The following is a 22,681-nucleotide window of genomic DNA, read 5'->3' on the forward strand; positions in this document are numbered from 1 at the left end:
TGGGGTTCTGTATAAATAATCGTCATGGATGTAACTATTAGTTACTGGGGGGTCAACGACCTCGGGAAATTTGTCCAAAAATGAGAAGAAAAATGAGGTGATTATGATTTTTATCTTTTTTTTTTTAGATGTTTGATAGAGAGAACTATAGCATTGAAGGTGTTATCGTCCTGACATCGAAGAGAGTAGTAGAACTGGAGGATAAATTTAGTACATACATATTTTTGATTTTTTTATCTTTTTCTAAATAATTCTAATAATTAGATAAATCTTTTTTTTATACCTACTACCCCTGGAAATTTTGAGAAATGCCAAACTGCAGATTTCAGTTTCATAAAGTTATATAAATTTCTTTTCAGAAATCCAAAAAGAAAAAGAAAAGAGCTGCTTCTGTAGCAGGAACTTCTTCTACTCAAGCTCCTGAGAAGAACCAGAAGGAGTTAGGTGAACCCAATAAAGACAAGAAATCAAATACCAATAGTGCTCCAAGTACCAGCAATACTGAAATTAGTGTTGCCCAGAATGTGTCTAATGTTACCAATGGAGGACAAAAAGTGAAAGCTGTTACCAAAAAGAAAAAGACTGAGACTGTTATTGATGAAAAAACAAAGATGTTACAGGTAAAAATAAATAAATAAAATAATGATTAAAAATTGAAGAAAAAAAAAAACTTTCCATACAATCTAGAAATTAATTAAATAACTGAGGTCCTTGAAAACAAGTCAGGGAGGGAACAACTCTTGGTTGAGGGAAAAATATACACCATGAACAAAGGTGGTCGGATCCATCTCTAATTTTGTAGAGTCGATTTTGTCTCTCAGGGCAAGAAGAGATGATACTTCCCATTTAAATGCTGGGTCAGCACAAGAACATGTTTGCGATCGAAATAGGATTACAAATTATTTTATTGTCTTGGTAAGCATTGTACTTGAGGCCTTCAGCATTTCAAGCAATTGTGTTGCCAATGGACTAATTCTCTGGGTTAATTTTTGTGTTATCTAGATCGTCGAGTGACTCACAGAGCCGAGATTTCATTAGGGATCAGCAAGCTGTGCTTGTATAATAATGTTTTGTTGTCCTTACAGGATTTTCAGGCAGTTGTAAGAGAAGGTACTGAGTTCTTCCTGAAGGATGAATATTCCCGCTGTGTTGAGTGTTATAAACGTGTACGCAAAGATTACGGAGACGTGTTGAGGAATGTAAGTTTGTTAGACCTTGTAAGCGCTAGAGCGTGGGTTCGATTCCCACCCGGGCGGATTTTACACTCAATGGATAGATAATGTTCGTCCTCGGAACGGCTTTCTTTCTCCCATCTTGTCTTCCTTCTCTCTTCGATTTCAGGACGATAATACCTTAGCAGTTACAGTTCCGTCTATCAAACCTCTTAAAAAAAAAATCTAGTTGTGTGTTCTGTTCTTTGTGTGACATGTTCTATTTGTGTTCGGTTCTCAGATCTGTTCTCCTTTGGACCACTCGGTATTCATCTACGTGTTCTGTATGGCTCGCATCTTCACTCAATCCTACCTGGAAATTATCGACTCTCTTCACGACCTCAATGTTGAGCTGTCTTTCCATACAATCTAGAAATTAATTAAATAACTGAGGTCCTTGAAAACAAGTCAGGGAGGGAACAACTCTTGGTTGAGGGAAAAATATACACCATGAACAAAGGTGGTCGGATCCATCTCTAATTTTGTAGAGTCGATTTTGTCTCTCAGGGCAAGAAGAGACAATACTTCCCATTTAAATGCTGGGTCAACACAAAAACATGTTTGCGATCGAAATAGGAGTACAAATTATTTTATTGTCTTTGGTAAGCATTGTACTTGAGGTCTTCGGCATTTCAAGCAATTGCGTTGCCAATTAATTTTTGTGTTCTATAGATCGTCGAGTGACTCACAGAGCCGAGATTTCATTAGGGACTAGCAAGCTGTGCTTGTATAATAATGTTTTGTTGTCCTTACAGGATTTTCAGGCAGTTGTAAGAGAAGGTACTGAGTTCTTCCTGAAGGATGAATATTCCCGCTGTGTTGAGTGTTATAAACGTGTACGCAAAGATTACGGAGACGTGTTGAGGAATGTAAGTTTGTTAGACCCTGTAAGCGCTAGAGCGCGGGTTCGATTCCCGCCCGGGTGGATTTTATACTCAATGGATAGATAATGTTCGTCCTCGGAACGACTTTCTTTCTCCCATCCTGTCTTCCTTCTCTCTTCGATTTCGGGACGATAAGATCTTAGCAGTTACAGTTCCGTCTATCAAACCTCTTGAAAAAAAAAATCTAGTTGTGTGTTCTGTTCTATGTGTGACATATTCTATTTGTGTTCGGTTCTCAGATCTGTTCTCCTTTGGACCACTCGGTGTTCATCTACGTGTTCTGTATGGCTCGCATCTTCACTCAATCCTACCTGGAAATTATCGACTCTCTTCACGACCTCAATGTTGAGCTGTCCGCACCATTCCTCATGAAGTTCTACGGCCTCGCTGTAGCCTATCAGAGGCTAAACCGTTACGATGCTGCAGTAGAGACGGCTAACCGAGGCTTGGAAGCTGTGGGCAATGCCCCAGCCTCGGCCATTATGTACTATCCGCACTGCTATTGCAATTATGTGACTGGTAAGCATTTCATTTAGAATAGATTAGAATATACCCTGTTTATACTGCCAGAATGAGACTGAAAAGTCCCTTTACTTCCGCAGTCTAAACAAGGTAAAATAAAGCAAAATCATTTAGGAAAAGTTAATCTCTAATATATGCATGTATTCACACACTGATCGCTCTAACACCTAGAACTCCAACACCTAGAAAGCTAAAATTTGGTACGAATAGGTATTCCCAATATGTTCTATAATTATGTGCAATAGAGAGGATTTTGCCGAAATCTAAACTGAACTCAAGTTATAACCAATTATTCGTGGCAAAGCACAGGCAACCTCCTATTTAACCCGTATTCCCCCCCCCCAATTTCCCCTCTTCTGAAGCTCGTTTCCCCTTTGAGCGTGATAGCGCCTGTACTAAACTATGGGAAAAAGACACGGGCATCAAAAGAGGGGCTATTCCGAAAGGAAAAACAACCTCCGTGGCCGAGTGGGTATCACACTAGGCTTGCACGCAGGAGGTCCGGGTTCGATTCCCGGCGGAGCCAAGGTTTTTTTCGGCTCTGTGCGTGGAGTTCGGGGTGCACTCAGCCTCGTGACGACAATTGAGTAGCTACTTTAATCGAGTAGCGGCAAGTGGCGGCATTACCAGTGTAAAAAGATTATTGAAATATGGAAATTGATTGCAAAGGAGATTTACTACAGAGGGAAAGTTTTTAAAAAAGATAAGTGTTTTACCGCCATTTTTATTTTGTAGCAATGAAACAACTGCTACATTAGACTCTTGTTGTCTTGTACTTGGTCTTTAAAAGCAGAGAGAACCCTTTGAGGAACTGCCAGCTTGCTAGGCTGGTTAGGGTTAGCTGTTCTCCTCCTTGTTTATAGTCCCACAGCCAGACGCTAGTCTTCTCTCTGTTTAACGTCCCGTAGCCAGACAGTTTAACGTCCCCTCTGCTTTTAAAGACCAAGTACAAGTCCTCACGATGGTTGACTGCGGTTCAGGACGAGCCAGCCAATTTACTACAAAGAATTTGAGATTTGATTGATATTCCGATAGGATCATCCAACTTTTATATTTCCAGGTGCCAAATCCTCTACAATGAAATCCATCCCTAAATGTTCATCATGCACTTTGATTCCGATCCCGGAATCGAACCCGGATCAACTCAAGTCGCTTCTAGAGTCGCTGAGTCGGGACTGTTCCATACCCCGACCTTGTACGGCTCGCTGTAAATACGTGGACTGTCTCAAGATCACTCCTAAGATCAGTCCTTATGTGGTGTCTTCTAATCTGATATTCACGACTGATCCAGATTTTTCAGGTAATTGAAAAAAGCGTTTCATTTTTAGCAATAATTTATGCTCTTTAGCAATAATAAGCAATACAAAGTATCAACAACTTAACAAGCTGGGCCCGTCCCTCCGGGAATTTTTTAGCCCGTAGTTTATTCGATCGTGATTAGAGAAAATCAGTACCTATGTACCTAATCTACCTCTACCCTGTTGGTGTTTTCCTTTCGCACCATGTTTTTATTCATTTGACTAATATAAGAAAAATAACATCCTTTGATTGTAGATCGTTACTCTCGCAATCTAAGCACGGCGGAAGAGCTTCTATTGGATTTGTATCGTGAATATCTCAAGGATAATAACGATTATCCTCTGCACATCCTTCGTCCTGAAGGGAACGAGAATAACTTCTGGATGAATTTTTTAGCCCGTAGTTTATTCGATCGTGATTAGAGAAAATCAGTACCTATGTACCTACCTAATTTGTTTAATATTCAGTTTATTGGAATTTTTTAGCCCGTAGTTAATTCGATCGTGATTAGAGAAAATCAGTACCTATGTACCTATCTAATTTGTTTAATATTCAGTTTATTATCATTCTTGACTTGTGGCAGAGGCAGTTGACAAAAGTATGCCTGAATTGTTTGTTGTTACTGAGTTGCTTGATGGAGGTACCGAGTTGCTTAATATAGGGACCGAGTTGCTTGTTATTCCTGGCTCTTTCAGTGACGAAGACTGGTTCAATGGCGAAGACTGGCTCAGTGGTGTCGCATGTTTTCCGTTGTCTAGATCCCCATTCTCTTCACCAGACCCCACATTATCCGGCACTGTTTTCTCATTCGATTCCGGCGTGACCAGTGAAGGATTTTGCTGATCCTCATTACTGTTACGTACAGTGTTATCTACAGGGGTAGGATTTCCATTGTTGTTCTCGATATCATGACTTGAATTATCTGAAAGCAATAGAGGATCGAGTGATTTGACCAGATTTTTATACAAATATCAATTTTATTTTTTCCCTTAAAAAATAAAATAAATAAATAAAAAATAAATGTAAGAAGATAAGTTTGTGAAATTCCATGGGACTCGGATATGTATATTCTTCTCTTTATAAACACACGACTGATCTTCATTAGATATCTCACATTTTTTAAAGAGGTGTGATAGAGGGAACTGTAACTGCTAAGATCTTATCGTCCCGAGAGAAGGAAGACAGGATAGAAGAAAGCCAGCCGTTCCAAGAACGAAAATTATCCGTTCAGGATAAAATCCGTCCCGGGCAGGAATTGAACAGGCGACCTAGCGTTTACAAGGCAGTCGCGCTCCCAAACAAGCTAACTAGGCTGGCAGTCTCTTACATTTTATTTTGCTATTATTTGACACATCCTATTTAAATTTGACGCCGACCCTGTATGAATAGGAAAATGCTAGGTAGAAGAAAATTAATTGAAACGTCTTTCCTTACCCAAATCCTCGCTATTAGCTGTCTGATATAGCTGGTCTCCCGTGGTATTAATGTCTAGTGCCGTCTGAAAGAACTGTGCATATCGCGACATACATGTGTTGTCTAGATGTACCATACTACTGGTCAGGAGAGAGAACTCAATATCTGCACCGTTCATTGCATCCAATGAATCCAACTGAGATTTGTACTCTTCCTAGAAAGTTGAAACAGGTAGATTTGTATAAGCTTAACCCATCTCTTGGGGCAGTTGCCCCTACAGCCTACACCTACGCCCCACTGTGGTCCCACCCAAAAGCTGTGCCCGAATTTCTGGACCTGCCAACCTAAGAGCATGTTGGTGCCAGATTGAGGGGGGCCATCGCTACAACAGCAACAAAGGGACTTTTTCGTCCTATGCTCTTGACCACTACACCTGCCTCGGTTACGTAGTGGTCAAGACGGTCGCCTGGTAAACAGGAGGGCGTGGGTTCGATCTCCGCCGAAGCATGGAATTTTATCCTCTTTTATTTGAGAATTTGACCACATAATAATGGAGCTCTAAGAGTTAGGTGATAGAGAACGCATCCGGTGTTAACCTCGCCTAGTGGTTACCTTCCACTCTATTATTATGCTGGCAGTATAAACAAGCTATGTTCTATTCTTTTATTCTAAATCCGCAGGCGGGCCCAAAAAGAAGCGGAATCGAAACGACAGTGTAGAGTCGTCCCCCATGAAGGTGAAAGGGAAGAAGAAGGAAGCCGCACTGGTAGTGAAAAAGGGAACAAAAGATACGCCGTCCACTGGTGGTGTTAGTAAAACAGAGGATGTGAAGAGCACAGAAGATGGCAAACCAGGTTAGTATATATATATATATTTTTAGGTACACTTTTTCCCTTTTTTTATATATATATAGTCGAACCTCGATAGTATGTAAACCTTGATAGTAAGTATAAATCTCCATCTCCCTTCCCATGAAACTAGGAAACTTCGATATTGAGTAAATTAAAACCATAGATACTTAGATTCTGAGTAAATTAAAACCGTAGATTCTGATTTCGGAGCTCAGCATTTTAGCTCTAGAGTAAGTGGGTAATTCTCATTATACCGACCTCTATGCGGTTCCCCAGTGGATACATACAGATGATGCATTCATCCTGTCCTGTGCTCTTCCATTCAGCCGTCTTCGGGGTCTTGGTATCTGCCCAAGCTTTGCCCGTGAACTTCTCCCAACCACTGGATGAGGACTCTGGAATAAACGGAAGAGAGTTCACTCAAAAATATTGATTCAAAATTAAGTTGAAAGAAGACCAAATTGAGCATATGTATATTTCAATGTGTAAGGTTGTGTTAAAGTTGAATGTAAAATCGGGATATGTGTTAGCTTCAAACTTTACGTTGCCAGTCTATTTAGCTTGGAGGGTAGCGCGTCTGCCTTGTAAGCACTAGGTAGCGGGTTCGATTCCCGCCCGGGCGGATTTTATCCTAAACAGATAAGGTTTGTTCTCAGAACGGCTAGCTTTCTCCTATGCTGTGTTCCTTCTCTCTTCCCCTTCGGAACGATAAGACCTGAGTAGTTACAGTTTCCTCTATCAAAACTTAAAAAAGAAACACTTATGGTTACTCTTACCTGTCACATTTGCCTGCTTGGCCAGTTGTAAGCTGACCAAGGTTTCAATGAGCTCAAAGCTGAGTCCTGTCAAATGATTGCCATGTTCACGTCGTACATTCTTCACCAATGAGATCAAAGTATCTGTGGACACTGACGGGAACTTGGCCACCAAATGTTTCTTCAATTTTTGACCACAGCCATCCTGAAGTATTTGACTAGGTGGGGGAGCTTTAGCGGTCACTCTCATGCCGAGATTTTTCCGTACGACCTCCGTCCAACTATCAGAACTTGATGGTCCTCCTGTGTCTAACCCAGTGTTCACAAGTACAGGTTTCGTATTACAAACACCTGAATTGTCTTTGCTAGGTTTCGATTTCTTGGCTGTTTCACTCCGTACGGATTCATTGCTTTGCTGTGATAGTTTCCGTGATCTATTGGATGCAACACTATCGTTACTCCTCTCAGATACAGTTCTGTTTCTCTCTACAATATTCTCGTGAACTTTCCATGGATTGGTCTGCCTTAGACACGGTTTGGACGGTTTGTTTTCGTTTTTTGCCGTTTTCTCATTTTCCGTTGTTCTTTCCTTTGCATCTTCATCCTCGCTATCCAGATCAAGTTTCAGAGGGCCGCCTGTTTCATAATTGTCACCACACAGTTTACTAAAGTCCGTCAAGATCTCGGAGAGACATAATTTCTTACTCGGCTCTGTTGCCTTTTTAGCTTTGTGTTTTTGATTTCCAGTCGCACCTGCTTGGTTGTACTTGGATATTTGTTTGTAATCCATTCGATCAGTATTCGCATGATTACATTTCTCACATTGTTCCCTGCATTCTTGTTTGTAATCCGTTCGATCAGTATTGGGCTGATTACATCTCTGACATTCCTGATTCCTCGAATCTTCATATTGACGGTCATGATCTCTCCACTGGTGATTCAAATCCATTCCCACAACAAAATCTCTGCGTTGTTCACTTAAATCTGTTCCGGTAGCTTCGTTCAAGTCGTCAACGAAATCCTCATAATACTCACTCTCATCTGAATCGTTTGACCAAGGTGTAAACTCGATGGAACTTGGCCGAGCTGCAGGTGTGGAGAGAGCTGAAGACATCACGTAAGGATTACTGAAGGTAGTATTAGTGACGGAAGCATCAGTTTTGGTGACGTAATCATCAGAATTAGTGGCATAAGCATCAGTATAAGTGACGTAAGCATCAGTATTAGTGACGTAAGCATCAGTATTGGTGACGGAAGCATCAGTGTTGGTGACGTAAGCATCAGTATTGGTGGCGTAAGCATCAGTGTTGGTGACGCAAGGGTAATAATTATCCAAGTAAACATCTGCAATAGTGACAGAAGCATTGGAATTACTGCCCGAAACTTCAACACTTCTAACGGAAGTACTTGTCTGGGATATTCCTAATTGAACTTGGCCGAGCTGTAGGTGTGGAGAGAGCTGAAGACATCACGTAAGGATTACTGACGGTAGTATTAGTGACGTAAGCATCAGTATTGGTAACGTAAGCATCAGTATTGGTGACGTAAGCATCAGTGTTGGTGACGTAAGCATCAGCATTAGTGACGTAAGCATCAGTGTTGGTGACGCAAGGGTAATAATTATCCACGTAAACATCTGCAATAGTGACAGAAGCATTGGAATTACTGCCCGAAACTTCAACACTTCTAACGGAAGTACTTGTCTGGGATATTCCTGCTGACCCATCGACCAGCGTATAAACAGAAGGATTAACTCTCTCAGCGTCTCTCTTGTCTCCAGAGTTGTCAACATCATCATTATCATCTTCTGATCCATCACTCGAATCGTTTCCGTCCTCAACGGTTTGTCCATCGTTTTCATCAACCTCTTCTTTCTGTGAGTCACAGTCCTCAACGTTTACTCCAAGTTTAGTATCATTCTCATCAACCTCTCCCTCTGAGTTTGCCAGCCATGCTTTTATCTTCTCCAACGTGATAGAGCGATCAGTATCGGGCAATGTTTCCAACGCTTGCTTGATGCTCTCCAGATGGTCATCTCTTGAGCTACTGTCAGTGGAAGACGGTTTGCGGACCATTGGTTCTGGGTTCGAGTCCTCAGATTCTTCAGATTTGGATACAGGATCAGCATGTTCAAGAGTGTTGCTTACGTTGTCACCTATTTCATCATCCTTGGTTTCAATTTCATTAATGGTATGATTACTTCCGCTGGTATTGTCACCTATTTCATCATCCTTGGTTTCAATTTCATTAATGGTATGATTACTTCCGCTGGTATTGTTACCCATTTCATCGTCCTTGCTTTCAATCTCATTACTCCTCATTCGACCATATCCGCTGGTAATTGTTTCAGGTTCTTTATCGAACGCCTTTTCATATTCTTCCAAAGTATCTTTTGCGTCTTCCAAATGATCCAAATGATCAACGGCAGTGGATTTTTCTATTTGTGCAGAGCCATCTGCTCTGATTGTTTCATTGCTTTCATTTTGGTCATCCTCAGGGTTTCCTTTTTCAATCGGCAGTGTGGTTTCATCTGTTGAATATTCCTTTCCAGAATCACATTCTCCTATGCCCTCAAAGCTTTCAGTAGTACTGGGAAGGTTTCTTTGTTCTAATTCTCTCAGATTAGATTCAGTGGGGTTTGCTACGGTTACTTCATCCATTAGATTTATCACAGTGACATCATTTGCAGAACTAACTGAGCTTGCAGAAGATTCTTCAAGTAGCTTGTTTGTTTCAACCTGGCTGTTAATATCTTTGTTAGCTACATCATTTGAAGAATTGGTATTGGCGTTTGGACTACTAGTGGCTTCAATAAATTCTTCTTTGACTACACACTTAGGTTCAGTGTCTGGATCAGAGGCATCTGTGTTGGCGACAATATCTGATCTTAAAGTGTCTTTTTCGGATTCAATTTTGTCAGCGCTGGAAACAAGTTCTTTCTTTGTTTTTTCTCCGCTCATGGAACACCATTCTGACTTTCCAATGTCTACTAGCGTATCCAAATAGTCTGCAACCAAGGTATCTTGTATGTTTTCTAATTGTTCAGGGAGAGCTTTTGTTTCAGGAGATTCTACACGGCTTTCAACATCTCGTGTTTCGTTTGACATATCTTGTAGTATTTCGTCTGGTATATTACTTGGCAGTTCGAGTTTGGCACTGCTTGTAGAAGTCTCAGACTTCGTTTCATCACTATCCTCATTTTTCTGTAAAAGAGTGTCTTCTTTTTCAATATCATCACCTATACCTTCATGAAGTTTCTCTACATCTTTTGTCCTTTTCAAAGTTTCTTCTTTTTCGTATCCATTTTCACTGTGACATTTTCCATCGAGATTTTCGACAAGGTTCTCATCTTTTTCATCAATCTCTCGCTCACTTACACTCTCATCTTTCTCGCCACTGTCATTATCATGTTTTCCAGCAAGCTCATTGGTTACGTTCGTATCTCTTCCAGTTACTTCATCTTCATGTATGTTTGGTACATCTGCATCATCTTTCACCTCGTTGGATACTCCCTTGTTGATGTCTGGGTCGACTGTCACTTCCTTGGACTTGTTGACATCTAATTCTTTTATTTCCTTGGCTTTGTTGACATCTAGTCCGATTAACTTGTCCAATTCATTTATATCTACTCCCTCATACTTCTTTTCATCTTCTCTTTCTTCATCACTATCTTCATCCACGGTTTCACTGTCCGAATCAGTCATTTCTTCGTCCGAAGTTCTGATGGATGCCGTTTCGCTGTTTACATTGCTGATGGCATCTTCCAGCTCTTCCAATGGGTTGAATACAGCGGCGGCTGTATCTTCGAAAGCAAACAACTGGGGATTGGGGTCTATCTGGGTAGGGTTAAATTGGTCGCTGATCGAGGAACTTCTGGACTTGGTCCTACCACACACGATCTGAAACATAGGAGAAAAAGGAGACTCAATCGTATTATTATTATGAAGATGTACATACATATAAGAAAAATGTCCTGCTGGGTAACTCCTGACATTTTTGCTACCATTACCTTTTCTTTTAAGTTCAAGTTGTACTTTTATAAAGTATTGGGGGAATTAAAGCATAGAATGCTTCAGATTTTGAGAACGGGGGACTGGGTAATGGGTTAAATGGGTATGAATATGAATGATATCGGGGGAATTGTTTGCTGCCAATTTTTATGCCGGTTGGCGCTTCGAACTCTTGACGTTCGCGCGCCTCCCAGCAGGCTTGATATTATTATTTATGCAAATGAACAACAAATTAAATTCAACTTTCTGTGTTCGTGAGATAAGCTACAAAGTAGAACTTACATGATCTGGATCATTGCAGACTAGCTTCACTTCACGCTGGGAGTAGGTGACGGCTGCCATCGCCTCTGCTTTGACTGCGTATGTTATCACTACTTGGCTTCCCCTATTCATAAGCAAATTAAACAGTTCAGAATTCATCTTAAAGTGTGTTCCCACTTGTGAGTTTCATCCGATTTTTTCCCGAATGTCCTGTAGGCAAGGTAATTTAAAAAAGTGTTCCAACTATGCACGACACAATTTCGACTCCAAATGTCCTTGTAGGCAATTTAATTTAAAAGAGAGTGTTCCCACTAGGAACGACACGATTCTTTTCCGAACGACAAGTGGGAACGGACCCCAAGGTGTATTTTCCTTTCGGAAACACAACATTACAAGGGTAGATATAACTTGTCGTAGAAAAGAGATACCTAGACAGACGATTCTTTCAGAGTCACGTTCAGAACAAAATTTGCAATGCAAAAATGCAGACTCCCGAAGAAGGACGTAAGTCACGTTACGCTCTTTGATTGGTTAAAAAATCAACGTGTAAAAACCATGTAAGTATGTTTCAAGAATTTCAACCCATGTATTTTTCCAGATAACGCCTCAACTGAGAAAGAGTGTATTAATTAAAATTTCACTTACATTCGATTCCTTACGCTCTTTGATTGGTTAAAAAATCAACGTGTAAAAACCATGTATCTTTCAAGAATTTCAACCCATGTATTTTTCCAGATAACGCCTCAACTGAGAAAGAGTGTATTAATTAAAATTTCACTTACATTCGATTCAAGCTCTGTACGGATCCATACATTGAGAACTCTGTTCTCAGTTTGGCATCATCTACATCCACCACTATCAAAGATACACTATGATACAGTCCATCAAAAGACGGGTCTACATCCTGAAAATAATAATTAGAATTAATTTTAACCGTGTCATTCCCCACTCAATTCTTCTTGATGGCGAAAGATAGCGATCATCTTGGCAGTTTCTTATCTGGATTTAATTTTATTGAATACATCTAGTGTTGATACCGCTGGACCTCATCTATCCCCAATCAATGCACTAAGCTATTTTCTATGACTTGACTTGGACTCGAACCACCAACCTTCGCGTGTTTTTTGGTTTTAAGAAAGGTTCGATAAAAGGATAAAAGCCAGCTATTTCGAGAACGAACCTTATCAATTCAGGACAAAGTTATGTAACACTTGGGAGCGATTTAATTTCTAATACCTTTAACAATTCGATAGATAACTCGGAGGGTCTTCACATCTGTATAACGTCTATCAGTCACCCAAGATCAGACCAAAAGATCACATACCCAAGATCAGACCAAAAAATAAAGGTTTATTTATTTACCTTTAACAATTCGACAGATAACTCGGAGGAAACGTGTGTGTAGGAGGGTCTTCACATCTGTATAACGTCTATCAGTCACTCCTCTCTTCACATACCCAAGATCAGACCAAAAAATAAAGGTTTATTTATTTACCTTTAACAATTCGACAGATAACTCGGAGGAAACGTGTGTGTACGGAACAGCTCCAGAGTCTCCCGAGTCAGGGTCATACAGCAAGAGATCCACACATGAGCTGAGGTCCTGAGCCAGACATAGGTAATTCTCAATGATGATGAACTCGGGAGTTGAGGTGAGAAACTGGGCAATGTCTGGGAAGAAAACGAGAGGAATAATTAGGGACAAGGTTTGCCCAATTTTGTTGTTGTTGTTGTTGTAGCGGCTTTACCTATAACCGAAAGATGATGACAAAATAGAGAAAATATTTCTTTTATTAGCCATACACCAGGGTGATGGCAATTAGGGACAGGGTTTGCCCAATTTTGATGTTGTTGTAGCGGCTTTACCTATAACCGAAAGATGATGACAAAATAGAGAAAATATTTCTTTTATTAGCCATACACCAGGGTGATGGTCTCTAGCCATGATTACCTGGCTCATCCTGAACCGCAGTCAACCATTGTGAGGACTTGTGCTTGTTCTTCGCAAGCAGAGAGAACCCTTTGAAACTATCATCTAGCTAGGCCGGTTAGGGTGAGCTGTTCCTTTCGTTTCCCTGTCTTTCTTTAGACTTGTGAATGAATTGAAGTAGAATCTAAATAAACATCTACTAAACTGGTCTACTCCCTGTTTAACGCCCCCCCCCACCTCTATCTATTAGACCGACTTACTTTTGTATCGGTTGCTGCTGACCACTCTATCGAAGCTGGTCAGAATATCCGATGCCGGGGTCCAACTCAAGTTCCAGAAGTTATTCTCGTTCCCTTCAGGACGAAGGATGTGCAGAGGATAATCGTTATTATCCTTGAGATATTCACGATACAAATCCAACAGAAGCTCTTCCGCCGTGTTTAGATTGCGAGAGTAACGATCTACAATCAAAGGATGTTATTTTTCTTATAATATTAGTCAAATTAATAAAAACATGGTGCGAAAGGAAAACACCAACAGGGTAGAGGTAGATCTCATCATTTCCAACAATACTTATCTGAATCATTCTCCTGACTTCGGCTTGGTAATTAAAAAAAAAAAACAGACCAGGTTTCAGGTCATAACTATTTTTGTGGACTCCAAGGCCAGCCACTCACTATCAGGTAGACCTGACAGGTACATCTGATCAGGTCCGCCTGTCAGGTCTAGCTGATAGTGTGTGTGCTTATCAGGTAGACCTGACAGGCGGACCTTTTCATCCGTACCTGTCAGATCTACCTGATGAGAGGTATACTACGGGATGGGCAATGGGCATAAACAACTGCTACATTAGACTCGTGTGGTCTGTGTGACAACAAGAGTTGTTGTTGTTGTAGCGGCTTTAGCTTTCGCCGAATGGCGATAGCAGAATAAAGAAAAGATGTCTTTTTGTATCTGCTATACACCGGGGTGATGGTCTCTAGCTCTAGCCATGTTAAATTGGCTGGCTCGTCCTGAACCGCAGTCAACCATCGTGAGGACTTGTGCTTGGTCTTTTAAAGCAGAGAGAACCCTTTGAGGAAGACAGGATAGGAGAAAGCCAGCCGTTCCGAGAACGAACATTATCCCTATTTTAGGAAAATGACCTGATAGTGAATTACCAGCATTTGATACCAACCAACCTAAATTTTAGCGCGCCTACCTTGTTACCCCTAAATCGCGGGTTCGATTCCTGCCCGAGGCGTAGTTTATCCTAAGCAAATTTCCTCCGCTGTTTCGGGCCGATACGGCCTCCGTTGATACAGTTCCCTCTATCAAACCTACCTTAACCAGCGGCGATATCACGTTGAACGCTCCAGTTCCCCACGGTTCACTGAAGTTAAGCACTGTTGCGCGTGGTTAGTACCTAGATGGTTGATCATCTGGGGAATCGCGTGCTGCTGGATTCCCGGCTGCAGTCAGCCTGGGTGAGGTTAAATTGAGGCAGGTAGCTTGTCGCCGAATGGTGTGTAAACTCCCGTCACGAGAAACCTTAGTTGTTAAACGTGACGTCAAACCCCTATATACCTACCCAAAACCTACCTTGATTTTATCCACTTTTCAGTGGATTACAAACAAGAATGCAGGGAACAATGTGAGAAATGTAATCATGCGAATACTGATCGAATGGATTACAAACAAGATTGGAGGGAGCAATGTGAACGAGCTGATCAGCCGGGAAATGCTCACTCGCACCAAGACAATGGAAGTGCTGTGTCTGATCTTGGGTAAAGGTATTAGAAATTAAATCTCTCCTAAGTGTTACAATAACTTTGTCCTGAATTGGTAAAGTTCGTTCTCGAAATGGCTGGCTTTTATCCTTTTATCGAACCTTTCTTAAAACCAAAAAACACGCGAAGGTTGGTGGTTCGAGTCCAAGTCAAGTCATAGAAAATAGCTTAGTGCATTGATTGGGGATGGATGAGGTCAAGCGGTATCAACACTAGATGTATTCAATAAAATTAAATCCAGATAAGAAACTGCCAAGATGATCGCTAACTTTCGCCATCAAGAAGAATTGATTGGGGAATGACACGATTAAAATTATTTCTAATTATTATTTTCAGGATGTAGACCCGTCTTTTGATGGACTGTATCATAGTGTATCTCTGATAGTGGTGGATGTAGATGATGCCAAACTGAGAACAGAGTTCTCAATGTATGGATCCGTACAGAGCTTGAATCGAATGTAAGTGAAAGGGCTAAAAAGTCTCTTTGCTCCAGTGGGAGGCTACAATAATCTTGTGTTCAAATTCTAAAACAATGTTCAGAAAATTCCATACCTTGGCTGGGATTGACCCTACATCCTCCTGATTACCAGACAAGCGACCTGACCACTACACCACCGAGGCAGGGTTGTCAATTCTCATGGCGGATTTCACCAATCTTTTTAACCCCTAACAGCCCCGTTAAACTTATACAAATCAAATGGAACTTAACAGGCCTTCTAAGGACTGAAATAAGATTGGTGAAATCCACCCTCATTCAACATTTTTATTCGGTTGTCTCTATTTTCAGGGATTTGGAGCAAGAAAATCAAATGCTCAGGAATATTCTGTCCGACTTGACAAATGAAACGAGAGACCTGAAGCGTACCATACTGGACAGTCGTAAAGCTTACTGCGACTACATTTTGCAGAGGTAAATTATTGGCATGGTCCGTGATGTGTTACATAGTTATTTACTCCACCTATACAAATGTTTCGTAGGTATATTGTATTTATTTTAAGTTTTAGAAAGAAAGGAAAGAAGAAGAAAATCTTGTCTACAAATAGAAGTAAGTCAGACCTTTGAAGGTAAGGAACATTGCGTGTATTGTACAGCTACGAGATAGCGACCAGGAGAATGCCAGACCTTGGGAGTAAGTAAAAAAATCTTGTCCTCAAAAGGGTAGTAAGTAAGAAAATCTTGTCCACAAAAAGGGAGTAAGTAAAAAAAATCTTGTCCACAAATGGGAGTAAGTAAAAAAAATCTTGTCCACAAATGGGGAATAAGTAAGAAAAAATTATCCATAAAAAGGGGAGTAAGTAGAAGTAAGTAAGAAAATCCTGTCCACAAATGGGGAGTAAGTAAGAAAAAAAATATCCATAAAAAGGGGAGTAAGTAAGAAAATCTTGTCCACAAAAAGGGAGTAAGTAAGAAAATATTGTCCACAAATGGGAGTAAGTAAAAAAAATCTTGTCCACAAATGGGGAATAAGTAAGAAAAAATTATCCATAAAAAGGGGAGTAAGTAAGAAAATCTTGTCCACAAATAGGAGTAAGTAAGAAAATCTTGTCCACAAATGGGAGTGAGTAAGAAAATCTTGTCCACAAATGGGAGTAAGTAAGAAAATCTTGTCCCCAATAGGGGAGTAAGAAAAAATTATCTTATATTTTCACTTTTTCAGTCAATCCGACCAGTGTTTAAACAAGCTCGCTCAATGGGATATGTTCAGGTCCAGCTTCTGCAATGACCACAACAGGGATCATAACCTGTGGACTTTGCTGGAACAAGAAGAGTCCATAGACCTTTGAAGGTAAGGAACATTGCGTGTATTGTACAGCTACGAGATAGCGACCAGGAGAATGCTAGACCTTTGAAGGTAAGGAACATTGCGTGTATTGTACAGCTACGAGATAGCGACCAGGAGAATGCCAGACCTTTGGGAATCGAACCCGCGGCCTAATGTTTACAAGGCAGACGCGCTACCAATCAAGCTAACTAGACTGGATGGAACCTTCTGTTTCACACGCAGGTAAAACACCTTCTGTTTCCCTATAAACAGTTTGTTTTTACTTTCCAACTAGCGGTTGACCCGTCCTTTGTACGGGATCAGAGCGGCGTAAAAGGCATGGTTTTGAACTGCGGCCATTTTGAATTCAGATGGAATGTGACAATTTTAAGTAACCTATGTCACCTTCAGTACTCTTCTTAACAACCACAAAAAAAATCGTCAATCGGTCGGGCCGTTTTTTCGTAAAAAGTGGACAAAAACAGGTCTATTTCAAGGGAAATTCCGAAAGAAAAATACAACTAATCTGAGTTTAAAAAGTATCAGATTACTCAGATCAGTCTATTTAAAAACACAGTTACCAACCTATTTAGCTTAGACTCCTTAGAGGGTAGTGCCCCTGCCTTACAACTGCTAGGTCGCGGGTTCGACTCTCGCCCGGGACTTTCTATTTCCTGTCCAATTCCTTTTGGTTTCAGTGTATCAAGACTTGGATCCGAGTGAATTCGGTGTGTCCCTTTTGTAAGAAATTCTCCACCCTGAATGAAGACTTCCCTAGTCTTTGCTGAGCGACATAGTGATTGCAATCTTGATTTGATTTCTTGAGTGATAAGACTGATAAATAACTGATGATCAATCTTGAGTGATAAGTAACTGATGATTAATCTTGAGTGATAAGTAACTGAGAATCAATCTTGAGGGATAAGTAACTGATAATCTTTCTTATCCCTTTACACAAACCCACCTTTGTCTATTATGCTACTTGCAATACTTGTGCCTAAAATGTTGTCCTTGTCCTTCTTTAACTCAGCTAGCAGCTGATGATTTTTTTTTTAAACATATCTAATTGTAAACAAATGTAGGGAGATTTTTACTTTCTATTACTACAGTATAGCGGAGCTATACTAGTAATGAAAGTATTGCAATCGGTCCAAATTTTCAAAATCGGGAATGCCGTCACCTACTCCCAGCGTGAAGTGAAGCTAGTCTGCAATGATCCAGATCATGTAAGTTTTACTTTGTAGCTTATCTCACGAACACGGAAAGTTGATTTTAATTTATTGTTCATTTGCATAAATAATAATATCAAGCCTGCTGGGAGGCGCGCGAACGTCAAGAGTTCGAAGCGCCAACCGGCATAAAAATTGGTTAGACCTTATAGACTTTTTTTTTTAACATTACCTATTTCTGTCAATTTAATTCTTCTGTTATGTGAGCTACACAAGCCATTGTTATTAAAAGAAAAAATGTGTTGATTAAAACTTTCCGATATTATTGTTTAATGTCTATGGATATGAGAAAATTTGCGCTGAAATTTCGTCTTGGAAGAAAAAAGTAGGTAAGTGTAGTACCTACTGATGAAAAATCTTAATAATGAAAGTAAAAATTTCTCCTGTAGCAATATTGGTCTGTGTCATAGCATGCTCAATGCCCAATATGCCGTTTGTCCCTATCAGATGGGCGAGAAGAAACACAATACTTCCCATTTAAATGTTGAGTCAACTCAATAGCACTTGAATTGAAAAACAGAAATATAGTGCAAATACTGCAAATATTTTGTCGATGGTGATATTCGAACCCAGGACCTTCTACATGGCAAGCAAGCACGTTACCACCGAGCTGTGTCCCTTACTTTTTTACCTCAGTTATCCGTTGTAGACTGATTTTTTATTTTATCAATAACTATCAGTATCATTACTTTTTTATACTCGTAAAATTTTCAGTTTTCGGAAATTGCGAGACTTTTGTATAGGTGCCTTTTGACTTGAGTCAGTTTTATACTACATTGGTAGGTATTTACTTTTTAGATATCGAGAACAACAATGGAAATCCTACCCCTGTAGATAACACTGTACGTAACAGTAATGAGGATCAGCAAAATCCTTCACTGGTCACGCCAGAATCGAATGAGAAAACAGTGCCGGATAATGCGGGGTCTGGTGAAGAGAATGGGGATCTAGACAACGGAGAACATGCGACACCACTGAGCCAGTCTTCGCCATTGAACCAGTCTTCGTCACTGAAAGAGCCAGGAATAACAAGCAACTCGGTCCCTATATTAAGCAACTCGGTACCTTCATCAAGCAACTCAGTAACAACAAACAATCCAGGCATACTTTTGTCAACTGCCCCTGCCACAAGTGGTATAAGTTCCTTACCATCAGTATCTTACGTGATTGGTTCTTCTATGATCTCAGCAAACCCAGCTCCTATTAGTGTACCTAGTCAGCCGATCTCAAGTGCTAATAACATGCCCTTATCTCCTGGACTATTTTCCCCTCCTCCTAATAGTCCAGTCAACATGGGGTACTACGGAACTCCAATGCAATACAACAAACCCATGCAAGTCCCTTATCAGCCTAACATGATGATATATCCACAGCCAGGCTATAACCCTTATCCACAACAAGTACCTAATCCTTTCAGCCTGATAATGTACCCGAGTCAAATGCAAAATGCGGCTAAACCGTTCAAAACTTCGCAGCAAGCTAGTGCTCCAAATGGTGCTCAGATGTCAAACCAAAGCTCTACTGGTGTAGATAAACTCAAGTCTAGTGATGTTCAGGCAGCCAGCAGTGTTGCAAACGCCAAGGCGCGGCTAAACCGTTCAAAACTTCGCAGCAAGCTAGTGCTCCAAATGGGGCTCAGATGTCAAACCAAAGCTCTACTGGTGTAGATAAACTCAAGTCTAGTGATGTTCAGGCAGCCAGCAGTGTTGCAAACGCCAAGGTACAAGAAGGATCTCAACCCTCTAGTCAGGGAGTTAACGCCAACCAGAAAACACCTTTCTTTTTAAATCCATTGCAAAGACCTCCCAATATGTTTATGGTGGGACCCAACGCTAATTATTATGGCGGACCTAACTTGGCCTATCCTAGCACTGGTTACCCTTCTCCTGGTGTGATGCCACTTCCGAGATATCCCCCTGGTATCCAACCAAACCATGCACCTGAACCACTAGCCGGCTATCCATTGTACACAGGATACCAACACACAAACCAATCCCCCAAACCTGTGGATGTGGGAAAAGCAACTGAGCTAAATGCTACTCAAACCAGCAGCATTGATCGGAAAAACACTGAGAAATCTGCTCGCCAGCAGCCAGATGTGGAATATTTGAAGAAGCTGTTGAAAATCAATGTGCAGTGTGCCGCAGAAGCCAATGATAAAGACAGTACTACCAATATAAATGATGTCAAAATAGGAAATCCAAAACATGGCAATGATAAACTAACTGCAGAAAGTACAAAATCAAGCGTAGCTGATAAGGAACTTATTGAAAGCAAAGATAGAAAAGACACAGCTGCCACGACATCAAATGTGAAAATAGATGAAATGCAGGAGGAGTTATCTGAGAGAAATGCTCAGTCGGAGGTATCTAAAGATAAAGATAAGAGTGATTTGAATGAAGAAACTGGTCCGCCAAACCAAGAGCAAGATGGACAGAAAACGCACAAAACTATTAAAGCTGATGACTGCAAAGAGGATGAAGATAAACAAAAAGGTGAAGAGGCTGCTCTAGGAGTGAACAAAAAGGAAACAGGCGATTTGAAACCAGCGGCAGGATCACTAAAAGAAAAACAAAACACCAAAGCAAACTCAACAGAACCAAAGCTAGAGACAGCCAAACCTCAAAGAGTGAAAGAACCAGCAGGTAATGTGACAGCAATCACGAGTAAACTGGAAACTATCTCTCAGTATCTTAGCGAACTGATAGACGATTCCAGTAAAGTACTGTCGGCTAATGGCCGGAGGCACACGCTGAGTTTAAACTCGGTTTAAATTTAAATCTCGGATTAAGCAATCTGATTGGTTGATTTTAAAAATTAAAAATAATCAATCAAATTGCCTAATTCGAGAGTTAAACCTAATTGGAGTTCAAAGTCACTTTGTGGACTCAGCCCTAAGACTTGAAAGTCCATACTACCAACAGAAATTGGCATAGTCAAAGGCAAGAAAACCAACAAAGTCTTTTTCTTTTGCAAAAGGTATGATTGTCTGAAGAATGAAGATAAAGCTTCCCGCTATTTCGGAATCCCGTACCCCTCATTCATAACAAAATTAATTAGAATAAGATTGTACCTACTCTAATATTCTACTCGTGTCTCATATCATACAATGAGAAGTAGAAGATAGACGCTTGATTCCGCTTGAAGTCATACACGTGTAAATTCACGATACTTTAGCACGTCTTCTTTTTATTTTATTTTCATACAAACGCGTATTTTTAATTTTATTTTATTTTTCCTTGTTTTCTTTTTTCTGAGATGTTTTTCCAAAGAAGTTTTGTTTCGTCAATTTACTAGGTATGTATATGATACGACTTTGTACTTAAGAAAGAAAGAGTGTGTGTGTGTGAGAGAGAGAGAGAAAGAGAGAGAGAGAGAAAGAGAGAGAGCCGATTAGGTACTAGCTAGCTAGTCCCATTACCCATTTATTACAACAATTAAAACTTTACATTATAATTAATAAGAAGGGTTGTTTAACACTAGTTTTCAATACGTCTATTCGAATCGGCATATCTTCTTCGATTCGACTCCAATCGAGACCCTTGAGTTGTTTTTTGGCGATCTGCAAATACCGATCGTCAAATGCCAGGGAAGTGGACATATGCAAACATGTAACTTTACATTCAACTATTAAGCTATGGCCATTGTCATAAGAGTAATGTAAGAAAAGGGGTTTTTTTCCATGGTAATTTTATTATTTTATATAAGTAAGTATTCCAAATGTTCATTGTTGTGATAATAAAGTGTTTTTACATTTATAACTACATACCTACCTATTTGTCGATTTTTTCGTAGTCCTGTTTTAATTTTTCCATTCCTTTTGTGGATTAGATTTTTTTTACCGGATTTCGGGGTGTAGTTACACACAACCTCTTGAGGACCAATTTAGAATTTTAAATAATTTAATTTTCTTCTTCTATTTTATTCATACTGTCGGCTTCCAATCGAGACCCTTGAGTTATTTTTTGGCGATCTGCAAATACCGATCGTCAAATGCCAGGAAAGTGGACATATGCAAATATGTAACTTTACATTCAACTATTAAGCTATGGCCATTGTCATAAGAGTAATGTAAGAAAAGGGGTTTTTTCCATGGTAATTTTATTATTTTATATAAGTATTCCAAATGTTCATTGTTGTGATAATAAAGTGTTTTTTTACATTTATAACTACATACCTATTTGTCGATTTTTTCGTAGTCCTGTTTTAATTTTTCCATTCCTTTTGTGGATTAGATTTTTTTTTTTACCGGATTTTGGGGTGTAGTTACACACAACCTCTTGAGGACCAATTTAGAATTTTAAATAATTTAATTTTCTTCTTCTATTTTATTCATACTGTCGGCTAATGGCCGGAGGCACACGCTGAGTTTAAACTCGGTTTAAATTTAAATCTCGGATTAAGCAATCTGATTGGTTGATTTTAAAAATTAAAAATAATCAATCAAATTGCCTAATTCGAGAGTTAAACCTAATTGGAGTTCAAAGTCACTTTGTGGACTCAGCCCTAAGACTTGAAAGTCCATACTACCAACAGAAATTGGCATAGTCAAAGGCAAGAAAACCAACAAAGTCTTTTTCTTTTGCAAAAGGTATGATTGTCTGAAGAATGAAGATAAAGCTTCCCGCTATTTCGGAATCCCGTACCCCTCATTCATAACAAAATTAATTAGAATAAGATTGTACCTACTCTAATATTCTACTCGTGTCTCATATCATACAATGAGAAGTAGAAGATAGACGCTTGATTCCGCTTGAAGTCATACACGTGTAAATTCACGATAC

The 22,681-nt window shown here is 40.0% G+C and overlaps 5 protein-coding genes, 1 long non-coding RNA gene and 1 pseudogene across 6 annotated transcripts; 5 read left to right on the top strand and 2 right to left on the bottom strand.

Annotated features, from left to right (window-relative positions):
• Positions 1 to 24: 24 nt before the first annotated feature.
• Positions 25 to 1,584, top strand: LOC103512312. Its single transcript, XM_017445349.1, has 4 exons — positions 25 to 30; positions 360 to 620; positions 1,086 to 1,199; positions 1,453 to 1,584. Exons 1-4 carry the CDS (start codon positions 25 to 27, stop codon positions 1,582 to 1,584), a joined length of 513 nt encoding a protein of 170 aa, XP_017300838.1.
• Positions 1,585 to 1,768: 184 nt separating this feature from the next.
• LOC108252764 lies at positions 1,769 to 3,925 on the top strand. The gene is made up of 4 exons (XM_017445350.2): positions 1,769 to 1,813; positions 1,967 to 2,080; positions 2,335 to 2,614; positions 3,678 to 3,925. The coding sequence occupies exons 1-4, from the start codon at positions 1,769 to 1,771 to the stop codon at positions 3,923 to 3,925; spliced, it is 687 nt and encodes a 228-aa protein (XP_017300839.2).
• A 554-nt stretch (positions 3,926 to 4,479) lies between these two features.
• LOC108252765 lies at positions 4,480 to 5,558 on the bottom strand. Its single transcript, XM_017445351.2, has 2 exons — positions 5,351 to 5,558; positions 4,480 to 4,838 (listed from the first exon to the last, which is right to left on the bottom strand). Exons 1-2 carry the CDS (start codon positions 5,505 to 5,507, stop codon positions 4,480 to 4,482), a joined length of 516 nt encoding a protein of 171 aa, XP_017300840.1. The 5' UTR covers positions 5,508 to 5,558.
• An 847-nt stretch (positions 5,559 to 6,405) lies between these two features.
• On the bottom strand, positions 6,406 to 13,600 carry LOC103512313 (probable serine/threonine-protein kinase DDB_G0282963). Its single transcript, XM_026825808.1, has 7 exons — positions 13,397 to 13,600; positions 12,702 to 12,877; positions 11,989 to 12,110; positions 11,228 to 11,330; positions 8,572 to 10,834; positions 6,957 to 8,279; positions 6,406 to 6,575 (listed from the first exon to the last, which is right to left on the bottom strand). The coding sequence occupies exons 3-7, from the start codon at positions 12,018 to 12,020 to the stop codon at positions 6,406 to 6,408; spliced, it is 3,891 nt and encodes a 1,296-aa protein (XP_026681609.1). The 5' UTR covers positions 12,021 to 12,110; positions 12,702 to 12,877; positions 13,397 to 13,600.
• An 863-nt stretch (positions 13,601 to 14,463) lies between these two features.
• LOC113468719 lies at positions 14,464 to 14,581 on the top strand (annotated as a pseudogene).
• A 2,287-nt stretch (positions 14,582 to 16,868) lies between these two features.
• On the top strand, positions 16,869 to 17,754 carry LOC113468705. The gene is made up of 2 exons (XR_003392360.1): positions 16,869 to 16,911; positions 17,367 to 17,754. It is a non-coding gene; the product is annotated as an uncharacterized LOC113468705 (long non-coding RNA).
• A 726-nt stretch (positions 17,755 to 18,480) lies between these two features.
• On the top strand, positions 18,481 to 20,670 carry LOC103512315 (protein PRRC2C-like). Its single transcript, XM_008477075.1, has 3 exons — positions 18,481 to 18,511; positions 18,696 to 19,480; positions 19,618 to 20,670. The coding sequence occupies exons 1-3, from the start codon at positions 18,481 to 18,483 to the stop codon at positions 20,668 to 20,670; spliced, it is 1,869 nt and encodes a 622-aa protein (XP_008475297.1).
• The last annotated feature ends 2,011 nt before the right edge of the window (positions 20,671 to 22,681 follow it).

Source organism: Diaphorina citri, unplaced genomic scaffold (genome assembly GCF_000475195.1).
Source record: "Diaphorina citri unplaced genomic scaffold, Diaci psyllid genome assembly version 1.1 scaffold821, whole genome shotgun sequence".
Lineage (NCBI taxonomy): Eukaryota > Metazoa > Arthropoda > Insecta > Hemiptera > Psyllidae > Diaphorina > Diaphorina citri.